Source organism: Neoarius graeffei, chromosome 3 (assembly GCF_027579695.1).
Source record: "Neoarius graeffei isolate fNeoGra1 chromosome 3, fNeoGra1.pri, whole genome shotgun sequence".
NCBI lineage: Eukaryota > Metazoa > Chordata > Actinopteri > Siluriformes > Ariidae > Neoarius > Neoarius graeffei.
This window is the reverse complement of record NC_083571.1, coordinates 36134346-36157858: the sequence shown is the minus strand read 5'-3', so window position 1 is coordinate 36157858 and position 23513 is coordinate 36134346. Positions and strand designations below refer to the sequence as shown.

Sequence of the window (23513 nt, the reverse complement as noted above, 5' to 3'; positions counted from 1 at the left end):
GGTCCTATGGACAGACACTTCCATCTCCGCTGTGGATCTTTGCAGCTCCCTCAGTGTTATCTTTGTTGCATCTCTGATTAATGCCCTCCTTGTCCGGTCTGTGAGTTTTGGTGGGTGGCCTTCTCTTGTCAGGTTTGCAGTGGTGCCATATTCTTTCCATTTTGCTATAATGGATTTAATAGTGCTCTGTGGGATATTCAAAGTTTGGGATATTTTTTATAACCCAACCCTGATCTATACTTCTCCACAACTTTGTCTCTGGTCTGTTTGGAGTTCATGTTTGCTTGCTAAGTAGTGTTGCAGAGTCAGGGTCCTTCCAGAACAGGTTGATTTATACAGACATCATGTGACAGATCATGCGACACTTTGATTGCACACAGGTGGATCTTAATCAACTAATTATGTGACTTATGAAGTGAATTGGTTGGACCAGCTCTTATTTAGGGGTTTTACACGAAAGGGGGCAAATACTTATGCACACTCCAGATTTCTGTTTTTTCATCTTAATTATTGTGTGTGTCACAATAAAACAATGTGCACCTTTAAAATGGTAGGCATGCTGTGTACATCAAATGGTGCTAACCCTGCAAAAATCCATTTTAATTCCAGCTTGTAATGCGACAAAACAGGACAAACACCAAGGGGGATGAATACTTTTGCAAGACACTGTATATTACACATTACAGGTGTGTGAGAGAGCATACTTCATCCTGAGCTTAGCTATATATGCATTACAGAATACTAACCAATGTGCTAGTATACAGTACATGCAACATGATCAGAAAAACAGGAGGTGGTTTAATACTACACCTGTTTACTGAGGGCTCTCCAGGGTTTCTTACCTAGAGAGAGAGAGACAGACACAGATTGGGTGGGGGGAGGACACAGAGAGAGAGAGAGAGAGAGAGAGAGAGAGAGAGAGAGAGAGAGAGAGAGAGAGACAGACAGATGGAAAGACAGACAGAGAAAGAGAGACAGACAGAGCACAAATAATTGCCAGGATTAGTATGATTAAGGCAATTAATGTGATTAATAATTAAAAACAATTTACCTTTCAATTTTTTCTTCCGCTTCATAACTACGTACAGACTGTATTTAATAAAATAAATACTATACAAATAAAATGCAAGTAAATTTAAAAAATTAAAAGGAAAAAGTGCTAGTCTAAAGATTAGATATCCACTATTTAGTGATCCATGACTGATTTCTTTATTTTTCTTCTTTACTCAGTTGGCCTTTAGAACTGATGTGTCTGTTTGCCCCCTGCAGCTGTTTGCCTCAGTGATATAAAACGTGAAACCAGGACACGCACATAGAAACGCATACAGTTACATTCCAGTCCCTGAAACGCACACGGGGCGGCACGGTGGTGTAGTGGTTAGCACTGTCACCTCCCAGCAAGAAGGTCCTGGATTCGAGCCCAGCGGCCGGCGAGGGCCTTTCTGTGTGGAGTTTGCATGTTCTCCCCATGTCTGCGTGGGTTTCCTCCGGGTGCTCCGGTTTCCCCCACAGTCCAAAGACATGCAGGTTAGATTAACATGGGGGAGCCTTGAGCTGAAGTGCCCTTGAGCAAGGCACCTCACTCCCAACTGCTCCCCGGGCGCTGTAGCATAGCAGCCCACTGCTCTGGGTATGTGTTCGCGCGTGCATGCATGTGTCTGTTCACTGCTTCAGATGGGTTAAATGCAGAGAACAAATTTCACTGTGCTTGAAGTATGCATGTGACAAAGGCTTCTTCAACTCAGAATCAGGGCATAGTATTGACTAACGTGTTCATTACAAACTCTAGAATTGTAACCAGCTCACACTGTTTTGTTTGGCGCACGCACACACATGCGCGCGCACACCCACCCCCGAGGAGGCGTTCGCACCAGTGCAGTCCTGGAATACCTGCCTCAGGTGTGGAACACAGGGAGAAAACAAACATCCTGCACTACAACACCACAGGGAGAGGAAAACTTTAAATATGACAAAGCAACAAGGACTCGGCACAAAATCATTCACAGTCCCCTCCCAAAGTATTGGAACAGCAACCCCCAAATTTTGACACTGAAAACATTTTGGTTCGAAATTAAAAGATGAACACGAGCCGACAGATTGGAATTTCAGCTTTAATTCCCTGATATTTGCATCTAAGTATGTTAAACAACTTGGAACATGGCACCTCTGATAGTAAACCACCCAACCTTTGGGTGAGCAAAAGTATTGGAACAGACAGGCAGTCTTATCGTAAGAAAGCATCTTGGAAGTGAAAGTACATAGCATTTAATATTTGGTTGGATATCCCTTCGCCACAATAACTGCTTCCACCTAGTGACCCAGTGACATCACTAAACTGCTGCATTCTTTTTTTGGGAGGATTTTCCAGACTTGTAGCGCAGCTTCTTTCTCATCACTTTTCCCTTCTCTTTCAGCTTTAAAATGGCCTGCTTTCTCCCATCGACAGCTCTGTGGGCTTCATGTTGGTTTATCCTCTTTAACAGCAGTCTTCACAAGTGGAAACCCAGAGGAGACATTCAGAGCTATTAACTGATTATACAATCAATCTACCAGGGCAACAAGAAACACCGGTGACACACCTGCTCCAATACTTTTGATCAGTTGAAACATGAGTGGGTTCAAGTAAACACTTCTAGATGTAAATATCAGGAAATATAAGAATCATAAAATCATAATCTGTTTAACTAAGAATATTTATCAAAAAATAACTTATTTTCTATAATAAAATACGACAATCTATTAAAGTATGAAAAAATAATAATAAACCACCATGTTCATAAAAAAAAGTGTTCATAATTTTAACTTACAACCCCAATTCCAAAAAAGTTGGGACAAAGTACAAACTGTAAATAAAAACGGAATGCAATGATGTGGAAATTTCAAAATTCCATATTTTATTCAGAATAGAACATAGATGACATATCAAATGTTTAAACTGAGAAAATGTATATCATTTAAAGAGAAAAATTAGGTGATTTTTAAATTTCATGACAACACCACATCTCAAAAAAGTTGGGACAAGGCCATGTTTACCACTGTGAGACATCCCCTTTTCTCTTTACAACAGTCTGTAAACGTCTGGGGACTGAGGAGACAAGTTGCTCAAGTTTAGGGACAGGAATGTTAACCCATTCTTGTCTAATGTAGGATTCTAGTTGCTCAACTGTCTTAGGTCTTTTTTGTCGTATCTTCCGTTTTATGATACGCCAAATGTTTTCTATGGGTGAAAGATCTGGACTGCAGGCTGGCCAGTTCAGTACCCGGACCCTTCTTCTACGCAGCCATGATGCTGTAATTGATGCAGTATGTGGTTTGGCATTGTCATGTTGGAAAATGCAAGGTCTTCCCTGAAAGAGAGGTCGTCTGGATGGGAGCATATGTTGTTCTAGAACCTGGATATACCTTTCAGCATTGATGGTGTCTTTCCAGATGTGTAAGCTGCCCATGCCACATGCACTAATGCAACCCCATACCATCAGAGATGCAGGCTTCTGAACTGAGCGCTGATAACAACTTGGGTCGTCCTTCTCCTCTTTAGTCCGAATGACACGGCGTCCCTGATTTCCATAAAGAACTTCACATTTTGATTCGTCTGACCACAGAACAGTTTTCCACTTTGCCACAGTCCATTTTAAATGAGCCTTGGCCCAGAGAAGACGTCTGCGCTTCTGGATCATGTTTAGATACGGCTTCTTCTTTGAACTATAGAGTTTTAGCTGGCAACGGCGGATGGCACGGTGAATTGTGTTCACAGATAATGTTCTCTGGAAATATTCCTGAGCCCATTTTGTGATTTCCAATACAGAAGCATGCCTCTATGTGATGCAGTGCCGTCTAAGGGCCTGAAGATCACGGGCACCCAGTATGGTTTTCCGGCCTTGACCCTTACGCACAGAGATTCTTCCAGATTCTCTGAATCTTTTGATGATATTATACACTGTAGATGATGATATGTTCAAACTCCTAAAAATTTTTTTCCTGTTTTCGGATTTTGTATTTGCGCAGGCGCCAACATGGCTGCCATGAGGAGCATTTGGTCTCCACTCTTAGTTCTTTTTATCGCTTCAAGTTTTATTTTTGTGTTCTCTACATCATACGGGAAGCCTCCTAAGGACATTTTACTGCCGCTATGGGAAATTCAGATAGCTTCATCATTTTATGATGTCGTAACAGTGCATGAAGTGATTATTAAGTTCGGTGGGTTATTTAAAGTCTCTTTGGCGAAGCATGGATTTCTTAGATCTCATCAAAGTCTTTCCAAATGGACCAAACATGGATACACAGCACTACTGGTGGCGGGACATGACCCTCCTACGGATATCACTATTTACCTAGATGTATCTACAAATCCTGGCCCGGACTCTCTGCTAAGTTTTCAGAACTCTGCTTCTGAGTCAAATATCAGTGATCACTCGACTTCGACTTTGAGGAGTTATTCTAAACTTGATCTGATCAAACTTCGTTTTTCTTCCAAGGGTATCAATCTGCCGTCTAATTTACTTGGAAAACTTAAATCATATGATATTCTACGATATTGGGGTAAGCGTGCTGGAAGTCGGCAGTTTAAGATCGAAACCTTGATTACAAACAGAACTGTAACTAGGTCAGCGGTCTATTCTCGCCATTATTCTGATTTGGTTCTGGTTCCATTGGCTACACCTGCTATTGTGCATAACAACAAAGCGCAGTTGATGAAGTGTTGCGTATTGAATGCCCAGTCACAGGAATAAAGGCACTGACTTCGTCGACTATATTTGTGACTCTGAAGTTGACATTGCAGTAATTACTGAAACTTGGCTGAAATCGGTTGATACTGCAGCCAAAATTGATGCTACACCAACAGGATATCGACTTTTTGATCACCCTCGCCCTGATAGGATCGGTAGTGGTACTGGCATTTTAGTGCGTGACTCACTTCAAGTTAAACAAGCAGGAATTTTGAATTAATTCGAATACTCTGAGTGGAGCGTTGTCTCTGGCTCATTTCGGTTACGTCTCGTTGTGGTCTACAGGCCTCCTTACTCACCTAACCACCCAGTTACTACAAGTGCGTTTATTGTGGAATTCGCACAGTTTCTGGAGTCTGTCGTCATGGTAGCTGAGCCATTGGTCATTACTGGCGACTTTAATATCCATGTCAATGTGCGCTCGGATAATGATAGTTCGTGGTTTTGGGATCTTCTTCAGTCTATGGGCTTGATCCAACATGTTGACTTTCCTACTCATATATCTGGAAATACACTGGACTTGCTCATTACTCGTGAGATTGAACCGTTAGTGGGTGAATCAACCAGACCTAGTACCTATTTTTCTGATCACTGTTCGATTTTGTTTGACTTGTACACATCAAAGCGGAAGCTGTTGAGGAAGGAGATATCATTTCGGAAAATCAAAGCTATCGATACATCTACATTTATGTACAGTCATGGCCGAAAGTGTTGGCACCCCAGATTTTTCTTCCAGAAAATGAAGCACATCTCCCAGAAAATTATTGCATTTACACGTTTTGTTATATACATGTTTATTTCCTTTGTGTGCATTGGATTAAAACAAAAAGAAAAAGGGAAAAAAAAAAGCAAAATTTATATAATTTCATGCACAACTCAAAAAATGGGTCGGACAAAATTGTTGGCACCCTCAACTTAATATTTGGTTGCACACCCTTTGGAAAAAATAACTGAAATCAATCGCTTCCTATAACCATCAACAAGCTTCTTACACCCCTCAACTGGAATTTTGGACCACTCTTCTTTTGCAAATTGCTCCAGTTCTCTCATATTTGAAGGGTGCCTTATCCCAACAGCAATTTTAAGATCTCTCCACAGGTGTTCAATGGGATTCAGATCAGGACTCATTGCTGGCCACTTTAGAACCCTCCAGTGCTTTCTGGGTGCTTTTTGAGGTATGTTTGGGGTCATTGTCCTGCTGGAAGACCCATGACCTAGGACGCAAACCCAGCTTTCTGACACTGGGCCCTACGTTGCGACCCAAAATCCCTTGATAATCTTCAGATTTCATGATACCTTGCACACAGTCAAGGCATCCAGTGCCAGAGGCAGCAAAACAACCCCAAAACATCTTTGAACCTCCATCATATTTGACTGTAGGTATTGTGTTCTTTTCTTTGTAGGCCTCATTCCGTTTTCGGTAAACAGTAGAATGTGTTGTTTTGCCAAAAAGCTCTATCTTGGTCTCATCTGTCCACAAGACATTTTCCCAGAAGGATTTTGGCTTAGGGGCAGCATGGTGGTGTAGTGGTTAGCGCTGTAAACATATAAACATGCAGTCAGTTTGCATGGCAGTATAGCTTTAATGTATATTCAGCATGCAAACCCTTATCAAAAAGAAAAAATACTTCAGGTTCATTTGATTAAGTATACTTAAGTTAAAGTATATTTCCTTAAGTATGCTTTTGTGTGGGGCGGCATGGTGGTGTAGTGGTTAGCGCTGTCGCCTCACAGCAAGAAGGTCCGGGTTCGAGCCCCGTAGCCAGCGAGGGCCTTTCTGTGCGGAGTTTGCATGCTCTCCCCGTGTCCGCGTGGGTTTCCTCTGGGTGCTCCGGTTTCCCCCACAGTCCAAAGACATGCAGGTTAGGTTAACTGGTGACTCTAAATTGACCGTAGGTGTGAATGTGAGTGTGAATGGTTGTCTGTGTCTATGGCCCAATCCCAATTCTAATTTCTACCCCTACCCCTCCCCCTTCCCCTCCCCCTTCCCCTTGGCCCTTCCCCTTGAAACTGAGCTACAAGGGATAGGGCTTGAAATTCAACCCTTATGTATTGGGATAGCCCTTCAACGATCGCATACGTCATCGCGTACCTCCGTCAGCGTTTACGTTAGCAAAACGCGACCAAATGCGTCATTGGCTGCGACCAGCCGCTACAGTCAGAGCCAGAGGCAGAACCAGAAATCTCTGCTGGCAGGGTGTGATTTGTTAACTAACACCACTGAATGGGATATCTTTGGCGCTTCGTGCACCACATCCGACAGAATGAGGTGTCAGAACACTCATGTAAACAATAAAAGCGAGAATAACAGAACAAAACGTACGCAGTTAAGCAACCGAAAACAATACTCACTCCCAAAGCTTTTTAGCAGCAGCTTGGATTTCAGAAATCGCTGCTCATTCTCAGCTCGAAAGCGAATCAAGCGGCATGTTTCCTCTGGATAGCAACTTAAAACACGTAAATAATGGAGAAAATACATTTATGACAATCTTTCGCCGCGGGAACCGCCATCTTTCTGAAATCCGCATGAAATCTCGCTGAAATCCGCATGGCATTGTGGGAAATCACTCAAACCCCTTCGTTCGGAGTCAGCTCCAGGAAAATCTCCGTTTGGAGGGGTACAGAAGCCCTACCCCTTCCCCTACCCCTCCGCGTTAACTGGGATTGGGATACCCCTACCCCTTCACGTGAACGCGCAAAATGGAGGGGAAGGGCCAAGGGGTTGGGCCAAGGGGTGAAATGGGATTCGGCCTATGTGTCAGCCCTGTGATGACCTGGCGACTTGTCCAGGGTGTACCCCGCCTTTCGCCCGTAGTCAGCTGGGATAGGCTCCAGCTTGCCTGCGACCCTGTAGAACAGGATAAAGCGGCTACAGATAATGAGATGAGATGAGAGATTTTGGCTTATTCACGTACATTTTGGTAAACTGCAGTCTAGCTTTTTTATGTTTGTGTCAGCAGTGGGGTCCTCCTTGGTCTTCTGCCATAGCGTTTCATTTCATTCAAATGTCGGACAGTTCGTGCTGACACTGATGCACCCTGAGTCTGCAGGAGAACTTGAATACATTTGGAACTTGATTGGGGCTGCTTATCCACCATTCGGACAATCCTGCGTTGCGACTTTGCATCAATTTTTCTCTTTCATCCTCGTCCAGGGAGATTACCTACAGTGCCATGGGTTTGGAACTTCTTGATGATGTTGCGCACCGTGGACAAAGCAACACAAAGATCTCTTGAGATGGCCTTGTAACCTTGAGACTGTTGATATTTCTCCACAATTCTGGCTCTCAAGTCCTCAGACAGCTCTCTTCTCCTCTTTCTGTCCTCCATGTTTAGTGTGGCACACACAGACACACAATGCAAAGACTGAGTCAACTTCTCTCCTTTTTATCTGGTTTCAGGTGTGATTCTTATATTGCCCATACCTGTTACTTGCCACAGGTGAGTTTAAACAAGCATCACAGGCTTGAAACTAAATAATTTACCCACAATTTTGAAAAGGTGCCAATAATTTTGTCCGGCCCATTTTTGGAGTTGTGTGTGAAATTATACAAATTATTATTTTTTCTCTGTTTTTTTTTTGTATTGTTTCAATACACACAAAGGAAATAAACGTGTTTAAAAAAACATGAGCAATTGCAATCATTTTCTGGGAGAAATGCTTCATTTTCTGGAAAAAAAAAAATCTGGGGTGCCAACACTTTCGGCCATGACTGTATGATTTGTCTTCTTCAAGACTGTGTCAAGATCTTCCATCTGAGCTTGACATGCTGGTTGGCTGCTATAGAGGATTTCGGCCTACGTCATTGTTTCCATAGCGACAATATTTATGCCGCCATTTTGACGATCACAAATATGGCGACTACCGGTAGCGATACACTGTTGATCATGACGAAGTCTCATTGTCGAGTATTTTATCCGGCCTAGATGACGCGAGTAAGAAGCGATATCACCAGAAAATCAATGATGCTGGTGTACGTGATCCGTACACATTACCAGGCTATCTTTTTCTGGCTTTGCAGCGCTGGTGATCTTCCTGACCTGCAGTCAGGCGTGTGGGAAATACCAGGGAAAAAACATAAAAGAAAAAGGAGCGAGATGCAGAAAACACCTTCACTACCCAGCGACGTAGGGCATTTACAGGGCGAGCAGAGGGAGAGGTATTTGCAAAAATTGAGGTTAGCAGGCTTAGAGAACGACGTTTACCCGCTTCCACCAGGATTGTTCACTGACGTACGGAAGTACACCAAGCCCTCGTCTTTACCTGACTTCAGCCCACATGATCTGTATACCTATGTCGTTAAAAACCAGGCTGGGTAACATGCCTACATCAGCGGGTCGTCCCTGGAGCCGGTGGTCGCCATCTTATTACAGCTAAGGTTTGTTCACATTTTCATTTACTTTTGGTCCTCAGGATAAACAAAATGTTATTAAATGTCATTGAAATAACTTCTTAGTCTGTTGAGACATGGCCCGTTATAAATTTGCTGTTACCAGGCAATGACCAAGAACTGTATTATTAGGGTCGGTGTAGTTGTAGCAGTGCACTAGCAGCTAGCTGTTAGCACTAGCTAATGTCAACAACATAGTAGCTGGTATGTTACTGTAGCAATGTTTACGTTCAGTCATTTGGATGACTGTTAAAACCTTTCAGCCTCAAGTTTTTCCTTTACTGTATTTACTAGTTTACTGAGCTAGCGCGCTAGCTCCCAGCCTGCCCGAGCGCGCTAGCTCAGTAAACTAGTAAATACAGTAAAGGAAAAACTTGAGGCTGAAAGGTTTTAACAGTCATCCAAATGACTGAACGTAAACATTGCTACAGTAACATACCAGCTACTATGTTGTTGACATTAGCTAGCCTGACCTTCAAAATGGCGGACACCGGGGCGTCACGTGACCTGTGACGTCACGTCGAAATCCTCTATAACACCACCCTATCTGCCCTACTTGATCAACATGCTCCTATTAAAACTAGATCTGTCACTATCAGACCCAAGCTGCCGTGGTACTCTGACGAAATCCGTGAAGCTAAGAGGGATCGCAGGCGTGCTGAGAGAAAATGGAGGTCTTCTGGGTCTGTTGCTGAGCTCATCTTATTCAAGTCGTTGAAAAATCGTGTCACGTATTTACTAAACGAAGCTACATCATCTTTCCTTGTTGACTTTATTGATTCTAATGCTGACAACCAAAGCAAGCTATTGCTTTGATAAGTGAAAAGTTTTCTGGTTGAAAATGATACTTTATCTTTCCCGGGCTATCTTGATAAATCGACACTCGTAAATGAAATTGGGAAATACTTCGTGCAAAAAATTACACTTATTTGTGATGAGTTTGACTGTGTCTCTACAGCAGAGGTAGAAAACGTGGATACTGATCTTTCAACTGACATATTGCCGGCACCATGGTTTGACTCGTTTAATTTGCTGACTGAGGATGATGTTCGCATGCTGATAGCTAATTCTAAAACTACATCCTGCTGCCTTGATCCGATACCCACTTCTCTTTTGAAGAAGTCATGTGTTGGTCCTTTGATCCCAGTGATCACAAAGATTATCAACGTTTCTCTGGAATCAGGGACTTTTCCTGAAGATTGGAAAGAGGCTATGGTTCGACCTTTACTAAAAAAAAGCTGGTCTAGAATCGGAGTTCAAGAACTTACGTCCTGCGAGTAATCTGGCATATATCTCAAAGCTCATAGAATGTGCAGTATTCAATCAGATCCATGATCATTTGATATCCTCGGGCCTTTATCCTTTATTGCAGCCTGCTTATCGTCAATACCACAGTACTGAAACAGCTTTATTAAAAGTTGCTAATGATATTCTTCTAAATATGAACTCTCAGCGTGTCACACTACTTGTTTTGTTGGACTTAAGTGCTGCGTTTGATACAGCAGATCACCAAATTTTGCTGAGGCGCTTAAATTTGAGTTTTGGAATATGTGGGAAGGCACTGGATTGGTTCACCTCGTACTTGTCAGGGCGTAGTCAGCGTATCTTGTTTGAAGGTGCTACATCAGATAGTTTCGACCTGCGTTTTGGTGTTCCTCAAGGAAGGTGCCTTGGCCCATTACTCTTCGTGATCTATACGTCCAAGCTATTCCATATTGTGCAAGCTCACCTTCCAGATGCTCATTGCTTTGCTGATGATTCACAATTATATCTTTCTTTCAAGCCTAACAGTCCTTTGGACCAAGCTGAGGCGGTACGTGCCATGGAGAACTGTATTTACGATTTAAGAAAATGGATGTTCCAGGACAAGTTAAAGATAAACGATGATAAGACTGAATTTCTAATTATAGGTTCTAAACAACAACTTTTGAAAATTAATCCTTGTACAATTCGTGTTGGTACAACTGATATTAAGCCTGCTTCTGCAGTACGTAATTTAGGATTCTGGTTTGATACTAACTTTACTATGTCTACCTAAATATCCAAGTCTTGCGGCGCAGCTTTCTTTTGGTTGCATAATATTAGGCGCGTAAGCAAATTTCTACCTAAGGATAAGCTGGAAATGGTTCTGCATGCATTTGTTACAACTAGAATTGATTATTGTAATAGTCTTCTTTATGGTTTACCTGATTGTGAGATAGTTAAGCTTCAAAGAGTACAGAACGCTGCAGCAAGGTTATTGACATCCACTAGCACAGGGCTTTTCAAAGTGTGGGGTGCGCCTCCCCTAGGGGTGCGCCAGAGTTATTCGGGGGAGCGCAACGTGAGGAAACAAACCAGAATAAGTTACTATTGCGGACATTTAGCGAAGTTCAGCTAGCCTTTGCCAGAGACAAAATGGATCGATTTTTAGTACCTAAAGCTACAGTGAGTGAGGAGACAGAGTCTGGGCCAAGCAAAAATCAGACCATCCAGGATTTCGCGATGTTGTGATTTGCAACTTCAACGTAAATTCAACCAATCCCCGCGAATTCAGGGCGGTGTTGCAATTATATCCAATCACCGCAACCTTCCTGCAAATTTGACCAATCGTTGGCGTCGTCGACAAACTACCTTCCGCCTTACTTCCGTGTATACGTTCAAGAGAAGCAGTATGCGCGCAGTGTTGCCAGATTGGGCGGTTTTAAGTGCATTTTGGCGGGTTTTGAACATATTTTGGACTGGAAAACGTCAGCAGTATCTGGCAACACTGCATGATGTGCGAGTCAGTGTTTATGTAGGCTTAAATTCTGTTACTGAAAGTGTGTTATGTTTACAGTGAAGGACTGTGTGCACTTTACATTATTTTTTACTTAATACAAGAAATTAAGGCGGCACGGTGGTGTAGTGGTTAGCGCTGTCGCCTCACAGCAAGAAGGTCCGGGTTCGAGCCCCGTGGCCGGCGAGGGCCTTTCTGTGCGGGGTTTGCATGTTCTCCCCGTGTCCGCGTGGGTTTCCTCCGGGTGCTCCGGTTTCCCCCACAGTCCAAAGACATGCAGGTTAGGTTAACTGGTGACTCTAAATTGACCGTAGGTGTGAATGTGAGTGTGAATGGTTGTCTGTGTCTATGTGTCAGCCCTGTGATGACCTGGCGACTTGTCCAGGGTGTACCCCGCCTTTCACCCGTAGTCAGCTGGGATAGGCTCCAGCTTGCCTGCGACCCTGTAGAAGGATAAAGCGGCTAGAGATAATGAGAGATGAGACAAGAAATTAATGGATGCCAACATTTTTGCCAAAATGGTATTTTATTTTCCATTGTTTAGGCAGCTTCAGCATCATACTGTGAGATTCTGTTCAAATTGTTTTTTTTTTCTTCTATGAAGCCTGAGCCATTTATTTTATTAGTTTATAATTATTGTTTAATTTAGTCTTCAGGAGAGACTGCCTGCACACAGTACTAGTATTAATAGTTTTTTTTTCTTACATGAAAGCTGAGGCATTTATATTATATTTTAAGGTAACTTCATGTTGTGCTGTGAGGTTCTATGCACTTTAACTTTTGAACAAACAGGTGCATTTGGATAAGTAAAGCCAATTTTTCTGCATTTTTGTAGTCCTGGTAATCTTTTATATTGGTAAAGTTGTTTATAGGACCATTTCTCAGTGTCTTTGTTTTTTTAATCAATAGTTTTTCAGTAATAACTTAATATTTAACATATCACTCAATTTTAATCACAAAAAGAGAAAATCGCAACAATTTCTTGCAACTTTCACTTCCTCCCACAATGTAATCGCAACAAAAACCTAAAAAACACTGCAAGTTTCATCGCAATTTTTTGGAAAACCCCCCGCAACAGACATTTTAGCCCGCAACAATCACAAAAAAGGCCCGCAAAATCCTGGGGGGACTGAAAAAAGAAGGAAGTATGACCATGATTATTTAAAGTTTGGATTTTCATGGACTGGATCTGAAGATGCTCCACTGCCACAGTGTGTTGTCTGCCAAGAGGTGCTAGCTAACGATGCTATGAGATGTTTAAAATGTGTAAAAAAAAAAAAAAAAAGATATTTTAAAAAGCACAGATGTTTAAAATGTGTAAAAGAAAAAATAAAAATGTGTACAACAACCTTTTTTTTAAAAATACGAATGGAACATTAAGTATAGCAACAACAATTATTGTGTGTGTGTGTGTGTGTGGGGGGGGGGGGGGGGGGCTGTTGTTTATTTGCTCTCTGAGGGGGTGCTGACTCTCCCACACTTTGAAAACCCCTGCACTAGCAAATATGATCACATAACGCCCGTTCTTCGGGACCTACATTGGCTTCCCGTTAGATTTAGAATACATTTTAAGATATTACTTTTAACTTTTAAGGCTTTACATGGTATGGCGCCACCTTATATTACTGATCTAATTAATATTAGACAACATGCGCGTTTTTCATTGCGCTCAGGTGCTAGCACTGTTTTACTATTTCCCAAAGGAAAAATGCTGCGCACTTTTGGTGATTGTTCTTTTAGCATGGCGGCACCAAAACGATGGAACGAGATTCCTGGCGAACTTCGCAATGTTTCATCCCTTGTTACTTTTAAATCGTGCCTTAAAACTTATCTTTTTACATTATCTTTTAGTTCTTAAGAAATGTTATAGTCATTAGAATAGCATTATTCCATTGCTATCTTTTATTATTGTTATATGTACGCTCATGATTGTTGTTGGTGGAGCCAGTGCATCGTAGCCGTGAGGGAGATGCAGTGTTGTTGTGGACACGTGTGTGTTTCTTTCATGGTCATGATGCGTTCGCTCTGTCATCATCTTTCCTATGTGGTTTATTTTTGGTTTGTATGACACTGGTGTGATTTAGGTTGTATATGATTTATTGTTCTGTTTTCGATTTGTTATGCGCTTTTGATCATTTTATGTAAAAAGCGCACTACAAGTTAATACATTATTATTATTATTATTATTATAATAAACTCTTTGCAATTTTACACTGTCGAACTCCTTTCTGATATTGCTCCACTATTTGTCGGCGCAGAATTAGGGGGATTGGTGATCCTCTTCCCATCTTTACTTCTGAGAGCCGCTGCCACTCCAAGATGCTCTTTTTATACCCAGTCATGTTAATGACCTATTGCCAATTGACCTAATGAGTTGCAATTTGGTCCTCCAGCTGTTCCTTTTTTGTACCTTTAACTTTTCCAGCCTCTTATTGTCCCTGTCCCAACTTTTTTGAGATGTGTTGCTGTCATGAAATTTCAAATGAGCCAATATTTGGCATGAAATTTCAAAATGTCTCACTTTCGACATTTGATATGTTATGTTCTATTGTGAATACAAAGTTTTTGAGATTTGTGAATTATTGCATTCCGTTTTTATTTACAATTTGTACTTTGTCCCAACTTTTTTGGAATCGGGGTTGTATAAAGAGAAAAAGATAAGGGTTGTTTTACAATCAGGGTACGCAAGCTAAAAATCACATTTAACACTTATCTTCAATATCAAAAGAAATATCAAAAACTTTTTTGGAATCGGGGTTGTAATTAAAACCTGTTGATACATTTTTTGAAACTAAAATGTTAAAGGTTTTAAAAAGTTTACTACAAAAAATTAAACCCTGAAGTAAATATCTAGAGTGGAGAAATCAGGGTCAAATAAACTAAACAATAAATGAACGATAGAATATCGAGTAGCAATATAATTGATGCGATTGTAAACACTTTACCTTTTAAAATGTTTCAAGAAAGTAAAACATACAATTAAAAATAAACATTATTTATAATATTAAATACATTTAAAATATTTTTCTATTTTTTCATTTTTAAATTAAATAGTTTCAATCTAGTATATATTTATAAATTAATAAAATAGATTAAATAAATAAATGTATGAATAAATAATGTGTTACACAGCATGTGATGCAAGGTCTGATTTATTGTTGGATAATCTGTTCATCACTGTTCATACGCACACACTTCTAAAATTAAAAAGACTCGTGAGACTTTGAAATAGTCAAGTTAAGTTTATTTGTATAGCGCTTTTAACAATAAACATTGTCGCAAAGCAGCTTTACAGAATTTGAACGACTTAAAACATGAGCTAATTTTATCCCTAATCTATCCCCAAATACTGACATGAGGTGTACATAATATACATACAGTGCCTTGCAAAAGTATTCATCCCCCTTGGCGTTTGTCCTGTTTTGCTGCATTACAAGCTGGAATTAAAATGGATTTTTGCAGGCTTAGCACCATTTGATTTACACAACATGCCTACCACTTGAAAAGGTGAGAATTGTTTTTTTAATTGTGACACAAACGATAATTCAGATGAAAAAACAGAAATCTGGAGTGTGCATAAGTATTCACTCCCTTTCATATGAAACCCCTAAATAAGAGCTGGTCCAACCAATTCACTTCATAAGTCACATAATTAGTTGATTAAGATCCACCTGTGTGCAGTCAAAGTGTCACATGATCGGTCACATGATGTCTGTATAAAATCAACCTGTTCTGGAAGGACCCTGACTCTGCAACACTACTAAGCAAGCAACATGAAAACCAAGGAGCCTCCAAACAGACCAGAGACAAAGTTGGGGAGAAGTATAGATCAGCGTTGGGTAATAAAAAATCTCTCAAACTTTGAATATCCCACAGAGCACTATTAAATCCATTATAGCAAAATGGAAAGAATACAAACCTGACAAGGAAGGCCGCCCATCAAAACTCACAGACTGGACAAGGAGGGCACTAATAAGAGATGCAACAAAGACGCCAAAGATAACACTGAAGGAGCTGCAAAGATCCACAGCAGAGATGGGAGTATCTGTCCATAGGACCACTTTAAGCCGTACACTTCACAGAGTGGGGCTTTATGGAAGAGTGGCCAGAAAAAAAAGTCACTGCTTCAGAAAACACGTTTGGAGTTTGCCCAACAGCATGTGGCAGGCTCCCCAAAACACATGGAAGAAGATTCTCTGGTCAAATGAGACTAAAATTGATCTTTTTGGCCATCATGGGAAACGCCATGTGTGGCGCAAACCCAACACCCTGAGAACGCCATCCCTACAATGAAGCATGGTGGTGGCGGCATCATGCTGTGGGGATGCTTTTTATCTGCAGGGACAGGAAAGCTGGTCAGGACTGAAGGAAAAATGGATGGCACTAAATACAGGGCAATTCTGGAGGAAAACCTGTTTGAGTCAGCCAGAGGTTTGAGACTGGGATGAAGGTTCACGGTCCAGCAGGACAATGACCCTAAACATACTGCTAAAGCTACACTGGAGTGGTTTAAATGGAAACATTTATACATCTTGGAATGGCCTAATCAAAGCCCAGACCTCAGTCCAATTGAGAATCTGTGGTATAACTTGAAGATTGCTGTACGCCAACGCAACCCATCTAACTTGAGAGTTGGAGCAGTTTTGCTTTGAGGAATGGGCAAATATCCCAGTGGTTAGATGTGCCAAGCTAATATATAGAAACATACTCCAAGAGACTTGCAGCTGTAACTGTAGCAAAAGGTGGCTCTATAAAAGTATTGATTATTTATTTATTTTGGGGGGGAATACTTATGCACACACAATAAAACAACAATGTGCGCCTTTAAAGTGGTAGGCATGTTGTGTAAATCAAATGGTGTTAACCTTCCAAAAATCCATTTTAATTCCAGCTTGTAATGCAACAAAACAGAAAAAACACCAAGGGGGATGAATACTTTTGCAAGGCGCTGTGTGTGTGACAGATATAAAAAAAGTACTGTATGTATGTGTGCGCTCACTCTTTGGCTCGCTCATGGTCACTGACTCGATGAAGTTCTGAGGCGTCATGTACAGCTGACCCTCGTATTCCAGCGAGCTGAAGAGACGGAAGCGGTGCTCGTGGGACGACATGTACACGTCTCCGTCCTCCAAGTCCAACTGCCGGTTCTGCTGGGTGAGAGGGGCAAGAGGCGGGTCACACACTCACAAGGGCAGAACCATACGATGCAATACATCATAACCATGATACTAGAACCATGAGCCAATCATCAGTTTTACATCACCACGGTAATCAATATGCATCTTCAACTGTACATATATTTTAAATAATTTAATAACCATTTAAAAAAATTAATAGTCAAATTGCAAATTTTTCCCCCCACATAACGTACAAAAAGATTGGTTCTGCTTGGAACTTTTGTTTTTAGAGCTCAGAACCCTTAACTATCCAAAGAACCCCTGAAGAATCCTTTTTTTAGAATAAATTATTGTTTCAGAGTTTAAGGCCCTGTCCACACAGCAACAGATTCAGGTGAATCTGATAAAATTGTTTATCGTTTCGGCCTGGCGTCCACACGGCACCAGCGTTTTGGGTGCCCCAAAACTAAATCTTTTGAGAACGGGTTCCAGAGTGAAAAAATCTGACAACAGCGCCGGTGAGAAGTCGTCTGGATGAGTAGAACGGATTTGCTTACGATGACGTCACAACCACGACTGTCAGTGCTTCATGCCGGGTAGAAGTGTAACGAACTCGATGTGAGTTATCAACAAATCCTATAACTTGGTTCATGAAACGCGCTTACAAAAGATTTTCACTGTGAATATCAGGGATGTGATTTGGGGCTGGTGAAATTATCTGAAAATTATAACCGGGGGTCTGGGGTCCGCAGGCCCCAAGCTGGTCCAGGGCAGCGCCCTGGTGGGGGGACAAGGGGGGGCGAAACCCCCCGAAGCTCCTGGGTTCTGGGGTTTTCTGACTTAAAAATTGTACCAAAATGGCAAGCAAACACACAAGAAAAAACTTGTCATGATTAACAAATTCAAGCCAATTTAATGGTCAACATGCAACTCTGAGCCCCTACAGTAAATTCAATGATTCTTAACTGACAAAAAGCCAAAACATGAAACCTAAAAATGTCATTCTAAATTAAATCATCTGCATTAGAATAAATAGAAAATTGTATAAGGAAAAACAAAATTTATACTTTCAATTACTGTAGAAGTTGAACATACCTAAATGTGCCTTTTCAAACAAACATGATGCAACATAAGAATTCATCCACAAGTCTTCAGGAACTCTCAAAGAAAAAAGATGCTAGCATCCATGTCCAGTTCCAGCAGATCAGTCACTTTTTTTCTGCAGTTTCTACTCTAGCAATGTCAACTTCATATACATAACTCTACAGTGTTCACTCAGCAAAGGATAATCATAACTCCACAGTGTTCATTCACTTAAGGATATTCAGAACCCCAGTGTTCACTCACTTAAGGATATTTAAAACTACTGTGTTCACTCACTTAGGTTTCGTTTCTATCCCGGGCTCCAGCCCAACTTTGCACGCTCGTAGCTCGGGCAGGGGAGGTCCCAGCATCCCCAAACTTGACAGCCAGAGTCCTCTGCCCTCCCCCCAAAGAACCAACGTGGGCAGGGCGCGCTAGCCCCGCGCCTCAGGACGTAATTCGCTCCGAGGCGAGCCGCGGCGCTCCACTTAGGTTTCGTTTCTATCCCGGGCAGGGGAGGTCCCAGCATCCCCAAACTTGACAGTCAGAGACCTCTGCCCTCTCCCCAAAGAACGAAAATCGCTGAACAAATGTCTCACAGTCTTATGTCCAACGTCTGTAGCAAGCTCTTTCTCCAACCATTCCCAGCGGAACTTGTTTTTCACTATTCTGTCGATTTCTTTAACTCGATTTGCATCTTTACGCTCGATCACGGAGGCTGCCATATTTCAACTCTTTGTTTGAAGCGAGCTTATGTACAGCTATCTAACAAGCGCGTTCATTGGTTGTTACAGAGCGATGGGCCAATCACATACCTCGTTTCATCTCAATGATGGAATTACTGGAAGTCGGAACGAATAGGATACGAATGTGGATTTTTGAGCGAAAAATCGGAAATTTTTTTTTTCAAATTTTGAGGTGAAAAAAGCGGAATTCCACGAATTCGTGGAAAAATCACATCCCTGGAATATTTATTGTGTAATGGTGCAAAGTGAGAGAGAGAGAGAGAGAGAGAGAGAGAGACAGAGAGAGAGAGAGAGAGAGTGTGTGTGAGAGAATAGCCCTTAGGGCAGAGTCTTTAGTCCAAACACTGCGGAAGCAGTACCAAACCGCGCACCGCCCGTGCGCTTTCCAAAAACAATCCCGCCAGCTAACATAGGAAAAAAAAAGGAGCGATCTCTTCAGATGTTGGTTTAAGTCCGATAATACATTCCTCAAAAAGGGCGTAGAAGAACAAAATAATCCATCAACGTGTAGCATTCAATTTATTCCCAACCATTAAAGAATTCTGGAGGATATCAGAATGTTGGCGTACCGGCTTCCATCTACCCCCGTTCATTCCTCTTTCCGCGTCTTTTGTTTTACGCTACTGATTAATAATCAAAAATTTATGTGGCTAATGCTACAGAAGAAGGGGTTTATGCGCATGTGTCTACTTCTATTGTTCTGGGGTCTCCGATGGGACCGTCTTACAGCGCACATAGTGGTAAGGCATGTGTATTGCATCGTTTTCAGCAAGCATTGCATTGCCATATGAATCTGAAATTTTACTGATTCATTGCCCATGTGGACGCGATATTTAAAAAAAAAAAATCTCATTGCCGTTGTCGTGTGGATGTAGCCCAAGATTTAGCTCTTGGTTCTTATTCTGTTCTGGAAGTAAAGGGTTCTTGGATAATTCTGTATGAATAGGCTTTGATTAGACATGCTGTCGGGTTCTACATGGAACCTTCAAGGGGAAACGTGACTATTCAGTAGATTAGTGATCATTATTCTCTCTCTCTCACACACACACACACACACACACTACATTTTATATATATAACATTCAATTAAATTCAACTTTATCATGTGTACTTGAGACAGTGTCACACAGTACAATGAAATTCTTATTCTGTGAGTCCTCCAGCAACATTACCTAAACATGAATTAAAAACATTTAAAAAAAGAAGCCATTCAAGTTAAATAATAAAGTAATTAAAATAAAGAAATTAAAGAAAGAGAGAAAAGTAATTACAAGAGTGCTCTGAGAGCACAATATCCTACGCTGGCACCTACAGTGGTGCTTGAAAGTTTGTGAACCCTTTAGAATTTTCAATATTTCTGCATAAATATGACCTAAAACATCATCAGATTTTCACCCAAGTCCTAAAAGTAGATAAAGAGAACCCAGTTAAACAAATGAGACAAAAATATTATACTTGCTCATTTATTTATTGAGGAAAATGATCCAATATTACATATCTGTGAGTGGCAAAAGTATGTGAACCTCTAGGATTAGCAGTTAATTTGAAGGTGAAATTAGAGTCAGGTGTTTTCAATCAATGGGATGACAAATCAGGTGTGAGTGGGCACCCTGTTTTATTTAAAGAACAGGGATCTATCAAAGTCTGAGCTTCACAGCACATGTTTGTGGAAGTGTATCATGGCATGAACAAAGGAGATTTCTGAGGACCTCAGAAAAAGCGTTGTTGATGCTCATCAGGCTGGAAAAGGTTACAAAACCATCTCTAAAGAGTTTGGACTCCACCAATCCACAGTCAGATAGATTGTGTACAAATGGAGGAATTCAAGTCCATTGTTACCCTCCCCAGGAGTGGTCGACCAACAAAAGATCACTCCAAGAGCAAGGTGTGTAATAGTCAGCAAGGGCAGAAAGGACCCCAGGGTAACTTCTAAGCAACTGAAGGCCTCTCACACATCGGCTAATGTTAATGTTCAAGAGTCCACCATGAGGAGAACACTGAACAACAATGGTGTGCATGGCAGGGTTGCAAGGAGAAAGCCACTGCTCTCCAAAAAGAACATTGCTGCTCGTCTGCAGTTTGCTAAAGATCACGTGGACAAGCCAGAAGGCCACTGGAAAAATGTTTTGTGGATGGATGAGACCAAAATAGAACTTTTTGGTTTAAATGAGAAGCATTATGTTTGGAGAAAGGAAAAACACTGCATTCCAGCATAAGAACCTTATCCCATCTGTGAAACATGGTGGTCGTAGTATCATGGTTTGGGCCTGTTTTGCTGCATCTGGGCCAGGACAGCTTGCCATCACTGATGGAACAATGAATTCTGAATTATACCAGCGAATTCTACAGGAAAATGTCAGGACATCTGCCCATAAACTGAATCTCAAGTGAAGGTGGGTCATGCAGCAAGACAACGACCCTAAGCACACAAGTCGTTCTACCAAAGAATGGTTAAAGAAGAATAAAAGTTAATGTTTTGGAATGGCCAAGTCAAAGTCTTGACCTTAATCCAATGGAAATGTTGTGGAAGGACCTGAAGCGAGCAGTTCATGTGAGGAAACCCACCAACATCCCAGAGTTGAAACTGTTCTGTACGGAGGAACGGGCTAAAATTCCTCCAAGCCGGTGTGCAGGACTTATCAACAGTTACCGGAAACGTTTAGTTGCAGTTATTGCTGCACAAGGGGGTCACACCAGATACAGAAAGCAAAGGTTCACATACTTTTGCCACTCACAGATATGTAATATTGGATCATTTTCCTCAATAAATAAATGACCAAGTATAATATTTTTGTCTCATTTGTTTAACTGGGTTCTCTTTATCTACTTTTAGTACTTGTGTGAAAATCTGATGTTTTAGGTCATATTTATGCAGAAATATAGAAAATTCTCAAGGGTTCACAAACTTTCAAGCACCACTGTATGTCTATGCTATAAGGCCATAACGCTGGTAAAATGTGACTGAATTGAATGAAATTGCAACATGCGTATTACCGACATATAACAAAGAATCCTGTCAAGTTTCAAGAAATTCCTCCAAAAATTGTGAACGGAGTTTATTTCAGAAGGTGAGTACCCTTCCCAGGACACATGGGTGCAGATCCCGGGGGAGACATGCCCCCCCCCAATTTCTGAAAAACATGAATTGTCCCCCCCCAATAAAAATCCCCCCAAATTATTCAAAATTGTACAAACAAATGTATTTTCAGACTTCACATTCTTGACATTTTAGATAGAAATGGTGGAACAAATAATGTTTGACAAATATATTTCTGACTCTGTATTCCATCTCTGCATGGTATGAGTTGCATACGGGGAAAAAAAAAAAAAAAAAAATCACTTTTGTGTCCCCCCCAATCCGGACATCGGATCTGCACCCCTGCCAGGACGGACGGACAGACATCGCTACGACATAATCCCCCATCGAGCCTTTCGGCCAGCGGGGGATAAAAAAGGAGGACGTAAATAGTAAAAAAAAAAAAAAAAAAGTGCAGCAAAGTGTGTGAAATGTTAGTGCAAATAAATAGGTAGTTCAGTTCAGTGCAAACTCTACATGACTGGCGAGAGGGGAGAGGCAGTGGCTGGGTTTTATTCACAAGCCTGATGCCATGTGGGGTGGGGTGGGTGTTCTATCTTTCAGCCAAGTTGGTATGGCTGCAATGCTCCTGTAGTGTCTCCCTGATGGCACCAGCATGAACAGTTCATGTTGTGGGTGGGTCGTGTCCTTGATAACGTTAAAGGAACAGTCCACCGTACTTCCATAATGAAATATGTTATTTTCTGAATTGAGACGAGCTGATCCGTACCTATCCGAGCTTTGCGCCACCTCCCAGTCAGTCAGACGCGCCGTCACTCCTGTTTACTCCTGTTAGCAATGTAGCTAGGCTCAGTATGGCCAATGGTATTTTTGGGGCTGTAGTTAGATGCGACCAAACCCTTCCACGTTTTTCCTGTTTACATAGGTTTATATGACCAGTGACATGAAACAAAGTTCAGTTACACAAATTGAAACGTGGCGATTTTCTATGCTATGGAAAGTCCGCACTATAATGACAGGCGTACTAACACCTTCTGCGTGCTTCGACAGCGCATTGATACCGTCACTCAGGAGTGAAGGTATCAATGCGCTGTCGAAGCGCGCAGAAGGTGTTAGTACGCCTGTCATTATAGTGCGGACTTTCCATAGCATAGAAAATCGCCACGTTTCAATTTGTGTAACTGAACTTTGTTTCATGTCACTGGTCATATAAACCTATGTAAACAGGAAAAACGTGGAAGAGTTTGGTCGCATCTAACTACAGCCCCAAAAAATACCGTTGGCCATACTGAACCTAGCTACATTGCTAACAGGAATGACAGCGCGTCTGACTGACTGGGAGGTCGCGCAAAGCTCGGAGAGGTACGGATCAGCTCGTCTCAATTCAGAAAAGAACATATTTCATTATGGAAGTACGGTGGACTGTTCCTTTAAGGGCCCTCCGGAGAGCTCTGATGTTATAAATGTCCTCCAGTGCAGGGAGTGCCGTTCCAGTGATGTTTTGTGCTGATTTTACCACCCGCTGGCTGTAGAGCCTTGCGGTCCCATGCTGTACCGCTCCCATACCAGATGGAGTGGGTGAGGATGCTCTCACTTGTGCATCTGTAGAAGTTGCTGAGAATAGTGCTTGGCATGCCAAACTTCCTCAGCCTTCT

General features: G+C 41.6%; 1 protein-coding gene across 1 annotated transcript in view; it reads right to left on the bottom strand.

Annotated features, from left to right (window-relative positions):
• micu3a (mitochondrial calcium uptake family, member 3a) overlaps positions 1-23513 on the bottom strand; it is a 90276-nt gene that overhangs the window by 49966 nt on the left and 16797 nt on the right. Inside the window, exons 2-3 of the mRNA XM_060915884.1 lie at positions 16875-17022; positions 811-842 (exon numbers count right to left, since the gene is read on the bottom strand). Of these exons, the coding sequence (XP_060771867.1) occupies positions 811-842; positions 16875-17022 (180 nt within the window). The remainder of the gene's footprint in view (positions 1-810; positions 843-16874; positions 17023-23513) is intronic.